Here is a 13074-nt window from a genome sequence, read left to right as displayed (position 1 = left end):
CACCGTAGGGCTTGTCCACACTTCTGCTGGAGCGTTTGCGTGGTTGTCCCCTTTCTGCGCTCGGCTCTTTAGCGATGGATTGGAACAAATGGCGATCGGGGAGAACCTGAATTGCCCTTTGCTCCAATTGCATGCAGAAAAGAAGCCGTGAGACAAGTGCATATGGCCCCTTGGACATTACGCCTACCTCTGGCATTCTCCAGAGAAGAACTGACAGAGAAGAACTGTCTTAGGCCTCGTGTCCTACTACAGTGCTACCTCGGTTCTCGAACTTAATCCATCCCAGGAGTCTGTTTGACTCCTGAAACTGTTCAAAAACCAAGGCGCAGCTTCCGATTGGCTGCAGAAGCTTCCTGCACTCGCCTTGGACATTTGGCTTCCGAAAAATGTTCGCAAACCAGAACACTTACTTCCAGGTTTGCGGCATTCGGGAGCTACCATATTTTTTCCTCTATAAGACTCACTTTTCCCCTCCTAAAAAGTAAGGGGGGGTGTGCGTCTTATGGAGCGAATGCAGGCTGCGCAGCTATCCCAGAAGCCAGAACAGCAAGAGGGATTGCTGCTTTCACTGTGCAGCGATCCCTCTTGCTGTTCTGGCTTCTGAGATTCAGAATATTTTTTGTCTTGTTTTCCTCCTCCAAAAATTAGGTGCGTCTTGTGGTCTGGTGCGTCTTATAGAGCGAAAAATACGGTAATTTATTTAGGAGCCAAGCCGTTCAGGATCCAAGGTCCCACTGTATAACCAGGTGCTGAGCATAAGGCACACTTCCTCTCCTTTCCTGCCCTGCCGCAGAATCATTTGCGATGGGAGGGGCATCTCCTGCAGCCAGAATAGCGTCCGAGGCCAGGAGGTGGCAGGTGTGAGTGGAAGCCTGGTGGGGAGAGAGAGAAAAGATCCTGCTGCATTACCAGCTACTGTATTTTTCGCTCCAAAAAGTAAGGGGAAATGCATGTGCGTCTTATGGAGCAAATGCAGACGGCAGGCTCTGCTCAGCGCTCCCTTTAAAAGGCCACGTGGAGCGTGTGTGTGGCTCTTCGGGGCTTTTCCCCAAGGAGGGAGAAGGGCTGCCCTCCTCAGGGAAAAGCCCCCAAGAGCCGCACACACACTACACGTGCTCTTTAACTAGAGCCAGGGCCTTTTCGGCTGCGGCTCCAATCTGGTGGAACGCTCTGTCACAAGAGACTAGGGCCCTGCGGGACCTGACATCTTTCTGCAGGGCCTGCAAGACAGAGTTGTTCCACCAGGCCTTTGGTCAGGGCGCAGCCTGACTCCCTCCTCTGGCAACCTGCACAGAATCTTGCTTAATCGGTTGCCATTAATTTGATTTTAATTAATTTTTATAATGAAATATTTTGAATGTGTGATTATTTGATTGTTTGATTATTTGATTATTGTTAGCCGCCCTGAGCCCGGCTTCGGCTGGGGAGGGCGGGATATAAATAAAATTTATTATTATTATTATTATTATTAAAGGGAGTGCGGCTCTTGGGGGAGCCTTAGCCGTGCATAGCCTTTCCTGGGCAGGGGATGAAGGCTCCTCCAGCCCGGGAGAGGAGAGGCTGCGCGCGGCTGTCCCATAAGCCAGGACAGCAAGCGGGGTCACTGCACAGCGATCCCTCTTGCTGTTATGGCTTCTGGGATTCAGAATATTTTTTTTCTTGTTTTCCTCTTCCAAAAACTAGGTGCATCTTATGGTCTGGTGCGTCTTATAGAGCGAAAAATACGGTGAATAATAATAGTCTGGGGTCCAGCAGCGTCCTATTGGGGCTCAGGTTTTGGGAAATGAATTGCTTTTTTCCAGAGCTGGCTAAGGGAGTTCCCTCCACCCCTAGGTAGGCCCCCAGTGGCCTGATCCTGCAGCCAGGCTCTTCCACTGTTCTTAGGAGGGTTTGGAAGAAGGGTGCAGTGTGTCTTGTGCCCTGCAAGGGTGCAGCTTGTCCTCCTCAACCTGCGGAGTCGCCTCTCAGTTGCTGCTTACGGAGAGCCCTGCAGCCTCTCACGTCCCTATACCAGCTGCACCGGCTCCTGGTGGAGTCCAGGGTCAGGTTCAAGGTGCTAGTTTTAACCTTTAAAGCCCTATATAGCTTAGGACCCTCGTCCCTACGGGACCGCCTCTCCTGGTCTGCCCCACGGAGGACCTTATGGTCCACAAATAACAACATTTTGGAGGTCCCAGGTCGCAAGGTGGTTAGATTGGTCTCAACTAGGGCCAGGGCCTTTTCAGTAGTGGCCCCAACTTGGTGGAACGCTCTGTCACAAGAAACTGGGGCCCTGCGGGACTTGACATCTTTCCACAGAGCCTGCAAGACAGAGCTGTTCCACCAGGCCTTTGGCCAAGGCACAGCCTGACCTCTTCTCTCCTTTGGCAATCCTCACAGAACTCTAGCCCAATGGTTGCCGTTAATTTGACTCTGAGTTGATTTTAGAATGAATTGATTTTAGAATGTATTTCAATTACAGTGGTGCCCCGCAAGACGAAAAACTCGCTAGACGAAAGGGTTTTCCGTCTTTTGAGGTGCTTCGCAAGACAAATTTCCCTATGGGCTTGCTTCGCAAGACGAAACGTCGGGCGAGATCTTGCGAGTTTTTTTCCTCCCCCCCCCCTTTTTCTAAGCTACTAAGCCGCTAATAGCCGCTAAGCCACTAATAGCGCTAAGCCGCTAAGCCGCTAATAGCCGTGCTTCGCAAGACGAAAAAACCGCAAGACGAAGAGACTCGCGGAACGGATTAATTTCGTCTTGCGAGGCACCACTGTAATTGATTGTGATTTTATGTAAACTCTGTTCCTTTTACTGTTGTTAGCTGCTCTGAACCCGGCTTCGGCTGGGGAGGGCGGGATATAAATAAAATTTTATTATTATTATTCCTTCCCAGACCGACATCCAGGAGAGTGTGTGGCAGTCTCTGCAGCAGCTCCCCAACCTCCTCCAGGAGGCCATTGACTGCAGCCTCCGCGACACCCGGCACTGCTTGGAAGGCCTTCTCTTCTCCAGCCTGGCCAAGGGCACCAGCAGGGCCAAGGAGCTGTGCCAGGACGTCGTCAGGAGCTGGGGCTGCCCTGTAAGCTCCTCTCCTCCTGAAAGCCTTGTGTGCCACAGAAAATGCGTGGGGGGGGGGGACCAAGCTGGTGTTGGCCGGCGTTTTAAAAGATGAACCCCTTTTTAAATAGCAAGTCCCAGGTCTTGAGACAGCAGCAGCCACATTTATTGTGTGTTCGTTTGTACTTAAATATGATGTTGATGCGCAGCACTCTGCCCCCCCAACAATGCTTTAAATGCCCACCCACCCCACCCACCACCGACTTAAAGGTAAAGGGACCCCTGACCATTAGGTCCAGCTGTTAGGGGAGTCCAAAGCATCTTGGGGCGCCAGGCTGGGAAAGGCTGATAGAAACAAGGCAGGAGGGAATCAGAACCCTGGCCTCCACTGCTGGCTAAATTCCTCCATTTCTATGATATAGCGGGATACAGATCCTCTTCTAAAGCAGTGTTTCCCAACCTTGGGCCTCCAGCTGTTTTTGAACTACAATTCCCATCATCCCTGACCACTGGTCTTGCTAGCTAGGGATGATGGGAGTTGTAGGCCAAAAACATCTGGAGGCCCATGGTTGGGAAACACTGTTCTAAAGAATAATATACAAAAGCCAGCCTGCTTTGCAAAGGGCACAATCTACCAGGATCCTTTTAACAGTGGCTGGAATGGGTGGACATCCCGTGACGCTGAATGTTGGGAGATTCGGGAGAGATAAAAGGGAGTCCCCCTTGCGGCACTGCTAGGTGTGGGAGGCAGCGACGCCTCTGAATATTGGTTGGTGGAAACTGCAGGGCTCTTGGGCTCAAATCCTGCTCACTGGTGTCCCACAGTTCAGCCACCAGGAGAGCAGGATGCTGGGTTGATGGGCCATTGGCCTGACCCTGCAGGCTCTCCTTGCATCTCCTGCTCCTTTCCGTGGGGCTTAGAGCCCCCTTGGGAGGGCGCCCAGAGTCTCATGTGCCCAAACTGGGGGTGGGGAAGGGGAGCCACGCAAAGGAAGCACCCACCCTGCACCTCCTTGGTTTGGCAACTGCCAGGGAAGGCTTCCATTTGTGTCCTTGAGTTGGTCGCCTGATTCTGTGGGGTTTTCTTCCATGCCTCTGCCCCCGGAGAACATCCCCACCCAGCCTTGGCCAGCTCCGCTCTCTGTTCCTCCCCTCGCAGGTGAACGGCTACCCACATGCCACGTACCGGGCCGTCTGCAACCACCACGGTCTCTATGCCTCTCCGACCCTCAACTGTGTGGTGGATTTCAACAGCTACCTCGCCAAACCGATCTGGGAGGCCCTGGCTGTGACATGGAACGAGGTCTTCAAGTACGTCCCATTTTGCTCGGGGCAGCCGTGGGAACGAGGGGCCAGGCTAGGTGTCCTCATAGTATTAAAAGAGACGTTGGTGGCGCTGTGGTCTAAACCACTGAGCCTCTTGGGCTTGCTGATTGGAAGGTTGACGATTCGAATCCCTGTGTCGGGGTGAGCTCCCATTGCTCTGTCCCAGCTCCTGCCAGCCTAGCAGTTCGAAAGCATGCCAGTGCAAGTAGATAAACAGGTACCGTTGCAGCGGGAAGGTAAATGGCGTTTCTGTGCGTTCTGGTTTCCATCATGGTGTCCCGTTGTGCCAGAAGCAGTTTAGTCCTGCTGGCCACATGACCCGGAAAGCTGTCTGTGGACAAACACTGGCTCCCTCGGCCTGAAAGTGACATGAGCGCTGCAACCCCATAGTCGCCCTTGACTGGACTTAACCATCCAGGGGTCCTTTACCTTTTTTTACCATCATAGAATCATAGCGTTGGCAGGGGCCCCGAGGGTCGTCCACTTCAGTGCAGGGATCACAGCTCAAGAATCCCTGGCATGTGGCCATTCGACCTCTGCTTGGAACACCTCCAAGGGAGGAGAGTCCGCAACCTTCTGAGCGACTCCGTTCTGTCATCCTCGACATTTAGATACTGCTTCCTATGTGAATTCCCAAAGTGGTTAACATAAAACACAGTAACATAAATCAAAGAGGGAAAATGCATGTGCCACAATTTAAAAACGAAGCATGCCAAGAAGTACATTGGTAGAAACAGAGAAGCAGTCAATGAAACATTCGGCTAAATATCAATAAATAATGAAACAGAGCAGGATGAGGGTGAACCTTATTCATGGGGGAGGACCTGCACCCCTCCTCCTCTTCCTCCTGTGCACAAAATCTTCCCTCCCAGTTGACCAACTGGTCTGGGCGCAGAGTTCTGAGGCCAGCTCCAATGGCACTCTCAGAGAAGGGCTGGCTGGCTGAGTTGCAGCCCTGGAGGGAAGAGCTGTGTGGCTGCTGCTGGGGGGGGGCAGCCAGAGACACCCCTGCAAGGGTCTTGGGGGCCAAAGGCTGCGTGGATGGGACTTGGGGAGGCCAGGGATGGGGAGGTGGGTGCTGTGCCCTTGCAAGGGGACCCGGAGGAGGGAGCTGGACCAGCCGGCTTTCTCTCAACCCTTCTGCGCATGTGCTTCCTCCTAGCTGTCAGCTGAAAGAGTCCATTCAGGGCTTTGCTGCTGCCATCTTGGACAAGCTAAGGCGCTTCTTCAAAGACCTCCGGAAGAAGCTCTGCAAGCACAGCGGGCTGGCAGCTGCAATACACATCTATCGCCGCCAGCAGATGGAGGCGGCTTCAGCGAGGGTGAGGCTGGGGAAGTGGGGGGGGCCTCTGCCTCGGTTGCCCCTGAGGTCCAGGGGGGCGGGCATTATTAGGTTGTGTTTGTCTGCTGTTGTTGTTTCGTTCTTGTTTTTATTCTGTATTTTGTGTTTTTTATGCTGCAAATCGCCCTGAGATCTACAGATGAAGGACAGTGTGCAAATTTAATAGCTGTTGTTTTTTAAAGTGGATTTGCAAACACATTGGGGTCACATGGGGCGAGTGGTGGGTTTTTGAGGGACCACGTGGATCGAAGACTCATCCGGGCTCCTGAACTCTTCCCTCAGTTGCTCAACTTCACCCTGAGTCTGATGGATTACATCACTGAAAGGCAGAGGAGCTTTTCCCGCATCCTGACGCCAGAGATCCGGAAACGCATGGAGCCAGCTTATGCAGGTGAAGAATAGAAGGGCTGGGGGGGGGGTGTGCTGCTGGCCGAGATGGCTCTTGCTCTGCCCCCACGGTGGGAGGCAGCTGGAAACCCCAGGAGGGGAGATCAGACCTTGCTTGTGGGTTTCCCATAGGATGTGGGTCTCAGTGAGCCCCCTTTGGCCTGACCCAGCAGGCTGCTCTTAAGCTCTTATGGAACTTTCTGACCCAGAGGCAGTCTGTCGAGATTCCTGCATTCCTGTAGCAGTCACTGTGAGAACAGGGTGCTGGACCAGATGGCCCACTGGCCTGATCCTGCAGGCTCTTATGTCCTTATGGAAACCCCAGGAGGGGAGAGCGCTCAAAGTGTGATGGGCGGGGGGAGTCTCTGAGGAAGCTGGAAGGGTTTTGCAGTATGGTAGGATCCAGGCCAGCAAGGAAGTATTGGGGGGCAGAGTTGGGGGTTCCCAAGTGTCAGGGCTCTGCGTTGTGCTGATGTGCCATGTGCTTCCCCTCCAGCTTGCACCCAGATGTCGGGCCCCGGCTACTTCCAGCGGATGAAGGCCTGCATGGAGCATTTCATCAGCACGGAGAAACACACCATCTTTGATTCGGCTGCAAACTTGCTGCAGGAGCAGCTGAAACTGCTGCAGGTGAGTTTGTGGGCCGTTCCAGAGAGTAGAGAAACCTTAGCGGAACTCTTGGGGGAAAAGGTGCCTTGCCTTGGCGCTCTCCCCTCTTTCCCCTGCGGGTCTCGGACTGATAGGATGACCGGTTCCACGCTCCCTTCTCAGTCAGCAGGAAACCGGAAGTCCAGGACCATAGAATTGTAAAGTGGGGAGGGAACCCGAGGGTCATCCAGTCTGCGATCTTCTGCCGGGGCCACAGGATCTCCCCACCCGTGTCTCTCTGTTGGAAGGAAAGCCCCCGTGTTGTGCATAGGTGGCTCTGGGTGCCCCCCCCCCCCGTGCTCAGAGCGGGGCAGGCGGTAGAAGGAGCAAGTGGGGGGGCACTTCTTGGGTCAACTGCCTCAGTGTGGCACTGTTTCCTTCCAGCAACACATTGGAGCGAGGTTTCAGGATTTGGCCCAGGAGCTGCAGACATCCTTGAAAATGCAGCTGGAGCCGCTGCTGAAGCCTGTCCAGAAGAACGCAAAGATAACCTCAGGTACAGCTGTCCGTCCCCCCCTGCCCCCGCCGACCATGGCCCCCCCTCCCCTCGGAGGAACATGCAGCCTTGATGCTCCAGGGGTGGAGGCAAGTTTTAGAAACTCCTCTTTCCAGGACCATCTTCCATTGAATCCGACCGTTCTCCGGGAAAGCGCAAGTGGGCGGCTATTAATGTGGGGTTTCTGCCACTCGTCTTGACCTGGGCTGCGTCTTACGATGCCCTGCCGTGTCGCTGGCATCTTGGGTCCCTTCCCAGTCTACGATTCTATGATAATTGGTCCATGAGGGGTGAGCATCCAACCTCTGCTTCGAGGAAGGAGAGCCCCCCACCTTCTGAGGGAGCCCCTTCCATTCTCAAACAGCTCTACATGCAGATATTGGAGCTTTTTAACTTCATCAGGTTTACTCCGAGTAGGACTGTGTTTCATGCCACCTCATATACGTAATAAGCGTTAGGAAAAACAGATTCCACGGTGTCTGGTAGCCAAGTGGGGGCAGCTTTTTCTTATGCACGTGGCCCACTTCTGTGTGTGAAAAAGATCTGAGGGTTGCTGATTCTTGGACGTAGTTCAGAAGCACCTGTTTGGCCCCTAAGTCTTTGCTTGCCAGGGGAGGCTGTGGAAGACCCAGGGTAAAAAAGGGGTGTGGGCTTCAGGTGGTCATGTCTGGGTTTGTGGGGCCTAAAGAGAGAGATTAACGGGCTTTTTGGGTTCCTCCCCCCCCAACAGAATTAATGACCATCTGCGCCAAGGTGGACAAGATTTGTAGGCGGTCCTGCGTCCGTTACATCCTTCCCTGCCCCACACAAGGAGAGGACGAAATGAGGAGGAGGGGCCTGCAGGGAAGTCAGGATCCCCCGAGCTCCTTGGCCACATGCATGGATGTCGGGATCAGAGCCGTCTCTCTCGCACCCGTCCAGGTAAAACCAATTAACATCCGATACCCTTTCAAATGTGTTTCTGCGGGGATGGGGGTTATTGGTTTGCTTTTGTCCTGGTTTTTATTATGTATTTTCTTTTTTTATCTTGCGTTTTTGTGTTGTGAACTTTTCTGAGATCTGCGGGTGAAGGGGTGTACAAATTCAATAGTTTGAGCCTTGGGACGAATCCCAGGGGAGCCCCTTCTGTGCCTCCAGTCCCAAGCAGGCGCCCCCTTCTCTGCCTCTGCCTGATTTTGCTTCCCCACCTGAATTTTGATTCTTTGTGTTTTGATCGGAGGGATGCTCCAGGATCTGTTTTAGGAAACAAAGCTGCAGGTTAATCAGAATTTTATTTTTTAAAAACGCTTCTCTACGTATATTTAATTGTAACTGGTGGCGCTGTGGGTTAAAGCCTCAGCGCCTAGGGCTTGCCGATTGAAAGGTCGGCGGTTCGAATCCCTGCGGCGGGGTGCGCTCCCGCTGCTCGGTCCCAGTGCCTGCCAACCTAGCAGTTCGAAAGCACCTCCGGGTGCAAGTAGATAAATAGGGACCGCTTACCAGCGGGAAGGTAAACGGCGTTTCCGTGTGCGGCTCTGGCTCGCCAGAGCAGCGATGTCACGCTGGCCACGTGACCCGGAAGTGTCTCCGGACAGCGCTGGCCCCTGGCCTCTTGAGTGAGATGGGCGCACAACCCCAGAGTCTGTCAAGACTGGCCCGTACGGGCAAGGGTACCTTTACCTTTACCTTAACATATAACTGTGTAACTCACTATACAGTCGTACCTCAGTTTGAGAACAGTCCAGTTTAAGAACAATTTGGTTTAAAACTCTGCAAAACCAGAAATACTGTCCTGGTTTGAGAACTTTACCTCGGTCTAAGACCAGAACGCAGGTGGCGCTGTGGGTTAAACCACAGAGCGTAGGACTTGCTGATCAGAAGGTCGGCGGTTTGAATCCCTGCGACGGGGTGAGCTCCTGTTGCTCGGTCCCTGCTCCTGCCAACCTAGCAGTTCAAAAGCACGTAAAAGTGCAAGTAGATAAATAGGCACCGCTCCGGCGGGAAGGTAAACAGCGTTTCCGTGCACTGCTCTGGTTCACCAGAAGCGGCTTAGTCATGCTGGCCACATGACCCGGAAGCTGTACGCCAGCTCCCTCAGCCAATAAAGCAAGATGAGCGCCGCAACCCCAGAGTCAGCCATGACTGGACCTAATGGTCAGGGGTCCCTTTACCTTTACTATCAACTGGTCAACACAGTTTTGCAAGGCAATTTCCCCATATACAATGGGCCTTTGCATGTTACTTTTGCAGATGTTAGCATTTTAAAGCACACTGTGGTCCAAACCACTGAGCCTTGGGCTTGCCAATCAGAAGGTCGGCAGTTTGAATCCCCGTGATGGGGATTCAGTTTGAAAGCACGTCAAAGTGCAAGTAGATAGATAGGTACCACTCCGGTGGGAAGGTAAACGGCGTTTCCGTGCACTGCTCTGGTTTGCCAGAAGTGGCTTAGTCATGCTGGCCACAAGACCTGGAAACTGTACGCCGGCTCCCTCAGCCAATAAAGCAAGATGAGCGCCGCAACCCCAGAGTCGGACACGACTGGACCTAACGGTCAGGGTTCCCTTTACCTAAGAACAGAATCTGAACGGTGGAAGGGCACCGGCGGCGGGAGGCCTCATTAGAAAAAGTGCACGTCAGTTTAAGAACGGTTTCAGTTTAAGAACGGACTGCCGGAACGGATTAAGTTTGTAAACCGGGGTTCCACTCTATTCCTTTTGGCCCCTGCTGAGGACATTCATACTTAGACAAGCCTACCCAGATGTTTAGAAACTTCGTATGCTCCTTAATTTGTTTTAATATCTTCTGTTGCCCCTCAACCCCCTCAGGTGACTCTGTACCCGTACGGCTCCAAGAGGGCAGGGGAGCTGGAGAAGAAGCACAAAGGCCAGGCCGCCGCGCCTGGGGCAGGATGTGGCCCTGCCGGGCTCCCCTCTCCGAGGTAACCTGCTCTAGAGGAATTCCTGGCGACCAACAGTATCACAAGATTTTAGAGCTGGAGGGGGGAGCTCAAGGGTCCTGGAACCACAGCTAAAAATACTCCAGCTGCAGGAACTCCTCCTCATCAAGGAAAGGGGCCAGATCCAGGGTGCTTGACACAAGTTGCTGGTCTGCCCTGGGACTTGACAGGAGAGCCCCTGGCTGCTCTTGGGCCATTCATCCATGTTAGTCAGGAGAGAGGAGCTGGGGGGTGCGGAATGGGTGCATCCCTCCCCCTTGTGTTGGACATGAGGGGGGGGCTCATGCTGGTGATTGAGCTCTTTCCCAACTTGGCTTTCTCCAGCGACAGGGGGACCGTGGAAGCCAAGCCGGGGACCTCCCCCCCGGCCCTGGAGGGCTGCCAGCCGGCGACGGGCCTTCTCTTCGGAGCCCCTCAGCCCCAGGTAAGTGCTGCCCTGGGACTCAGGAGCTCTGGTTGAAAGCGTCTTCTCAGAAGGAGTCATAATAACAGTAATAATTTATTATTTATACCCCACCCATCTGGCTGGGCTTCTCCAGCCACTCTGGGTGGCTTCCAACAAAATATTAAAATACTGTAATACACCAGACATTAAAAGCTTCCCTAAACAGGGCTGCCTTCAGATGTCTTCTAAAAGTCTGGTACAGTGGTACCTCGGGTTAAGTACTTAATTCGTTCCGGAGGTCCGTTCTTAACCTGAAACTGTTCTTAACCTGAGGTACCACTTTAGCTAATGGGGCCTCCCGCTGCCACTGTGCCGCCAGAGCACGATTTGTCTTCTCATCCTGAAGCAAAGTTCTTAACCCGAGGTAATATTTCTGGGTTAGAGGAGTCTGTAACCTGAAGCGTATGTAACCTGAAGTGTATGTAACCCAAAGTACCACTGTAGTTGTTCATCTCCTGCAGCCCGTGAACCTGCGGGCCAGGATCCCTTTTAAGGGTGCAGAGTTCAACTGTGGAACTCCCTCCCACAGGATGGCCCCTAACCTGGATGGCTTTGAAAAAGGATTAGGCAAATTCATGGAGGAGGAGAGGAGGAACCGTTAGTCACAATGGCTCTGCCCTTCCTTCCCCGTCAAAGGCAGCAGCAAAGCTTCTGAATACCAGTTTGGGGAAACCGCAAGGCGGGGGTGGGGGGGGACTCTTGTGCTCAAATCCGTTTTTGTTGGATGGAGAAAGATTCTCTGGGAGGCTAGTCAGAGTCATAGCTGTCAACGTTTCCCATTTTTACAGGGAAATTCCCTTATTCCAAATAGGATTCCTCACAAGAAAAGGGAAAAGTTGACAGCTATGGTCAGAGTTCCTTTTATTTTTATGGCTTCAGATGACTTGAAAACCAGAAATGGGAAATAAAACCCCCTGCTTCTTCCCCCCCCCCCTCCCCCAGGTGCCTGTGAAAGTGGAAAGTGAGCAGTTTGCTATCTCTGGTTCAGCAGGTAAAACACACAAGAATTACTTGGATGGAGTGAAGTGGGTGGCGCAGCCCCCAGCAGTTCCTGACAGGTGTCCGTTCAACCTCTGCTTGTAAATGGCCCCTTTGCCAGGTGCCTGCCCCCCCCCCCCCCGGGAGGGAAGTTCTGCAGAAGACAAGGGCTGTTGTTCGGCTTCAAACAGTTGGCATGGACTCAGAACGAGGACTCTGGGCTTAATAGTAGTTCTAAGAGGGGTTTTCTCAAGGGGGGGGAGGAAGCCTTCATGGGGGTGGAAAAAGTGCTGCCTTTGGACAGGAAGGGGCCTGTGTGCTGCCTGGCGACGGAGAGGGGAGCCCCCTCTTGGGTTTTGGCTCAGTGGTCCATTCTAGTGCTAGAGGGCAGAGCAGGGAGAGGGGGAGCCTGGGCCAGGGATTTAACCTCCTTCCGCAGGGCCTGTAAGACAGAGCTATTCTGCCTGGCTTTCAACTTGAACTTAGCCTGATCTTTTATTCCCCTTCATTCCCTCCCCCTCCCCTTTTTATGAAGATTTATAAATTTTCACCATGCTCTGGGATCCCACAGCTAATTCTCCCCTGGTCTCCTCACTGGCCCAAATAGGACTAATTTAGCCAGCTAGCCCTGGGGATCATCTAATGTTTATTGGATGGATCTTCCTCCTAAATTGATTTTTGATTTTATTGTTATTCATGTTTTATTCTGTATTTTATGCTGTTTTTTGAAGCATCAATTAAATGTTTTAAATTTGTTGTTAGCTGCCCTGAGCCTGGTTTCTGTACCAGGAAGGGCGGGGTATAAATAAAAATTTATTATTATTATTAAAGTGATTTGGAAAAAAAGATAAATCACTCAGAAGGTTTAACTATAATTTAAGGATGTAAAGGGACCCCCTGACCATTAGGTCCAGTCGTGGCCGACTCTGGGGTTGCGGCGCTCATCTCGCTTTACTGGCCGAGGGAGCCGGCGTACAGCTTCCGGGTCATGTGGCCAGCAGGACTAAGCCGCTTCTGGCGAACCAGAGCAGCGCACGGAAAAGCCATTTACCTTCCCACCAGAGTGGTACCTATTTATCTACTTGCACCTTGATGTGCTTTTGAACTGCTAGGTTGGTAGGAGCAGGGACTGAGCAACGGGAGCTCACCCCGTCGTGGGGATTCGAACCGCTGACCTTCTGATCAGCAAGCTCTAGGCTCTGTGGTTTAACCCACAGCGCCACCCGCGTCCCAATTTAAGCAAAAGACTAAAAACACATCAACTTTCTAAGCATCTGGGCCGGCTTGTCGGAACAATGTTTTTAGCAGGCACTGAAAATAATTCAGGGAAAGCGCCTGCTTCATATCAATGGGCAGGGAGTTCCGAAGTTGTAGGTGATGCCAGGAGACGGATTGTGTCCCTGCCTGGGATTTTAATCGCCTGCAGGCCATCGCTTTGCCGTGCCCGTGAAGCCTCATGCCTCCTCCTCCTCCTTTTC

At 52.8% G+C, this 13074-nt stretch overlaps 1 protein-coding gene across 2 annotated transcripts in view; it reads left to right on the top strand.

The window, feature by feature from the left end:
• NUGGC (nuclear GTPase, germinal center associated) overlaps positions 1-13074 on the top strand; it is a 37979-nt gene that overhangs the window by 22937 nt on the left and 1968 nt on the right. Inside the window, exons 16-25 of one of the 2 annotated variants that reach the window (XM_079984065.1) lie at positions 2876-3061; positions 4199-4350; positions 5528-5687; positions 5990-6098; positions 6591-6724; positions 7127-7238; positions 7969-8159; positions 10043-10155; positions 10498-10597; positions 11561-11609. In XM_079984065.1, the coding sequence (XP_079840191.1) occupies positions 2876-3061; positions 4199-4350; positions 5528-5687; positions 5990-6098; positions 6591-6724; positions 7127-7238; positions 7969-8159; positions 10043-10155; positions 10498-10597; positions 11561-11609 (1306 nt within the window). The remainder of the gene's footprint in view (positions 1-2875; positions 3062-4198; positions 4351-5527; positions 5688-5989; positions 6099-6590; positions 6725-7126; positions 7239-7968; positions 8160-10042; positions 10156-10497; positions 10598-11560; positions 11610-13074) is intronic. The other variant, XM_079984066.1, reaches the window with a different exon arrangement.

This window comes from Podarcis cretensis (genome assembly GCF_951804945.1).
Source record: "Podarcis cretensis genome assembly, chromosome: 7".
NCBI lineage: Eukaryota > Metazoa > Chordata > Lepidosauria > Squamata > Lacertidae > Podarcis > Podarcis cretensis.
The sequence above is the reverse complement of the archived record's forward strand: the minus strand, read 5'-3'. Positions and strand labels throughout refer to the sequence as shown.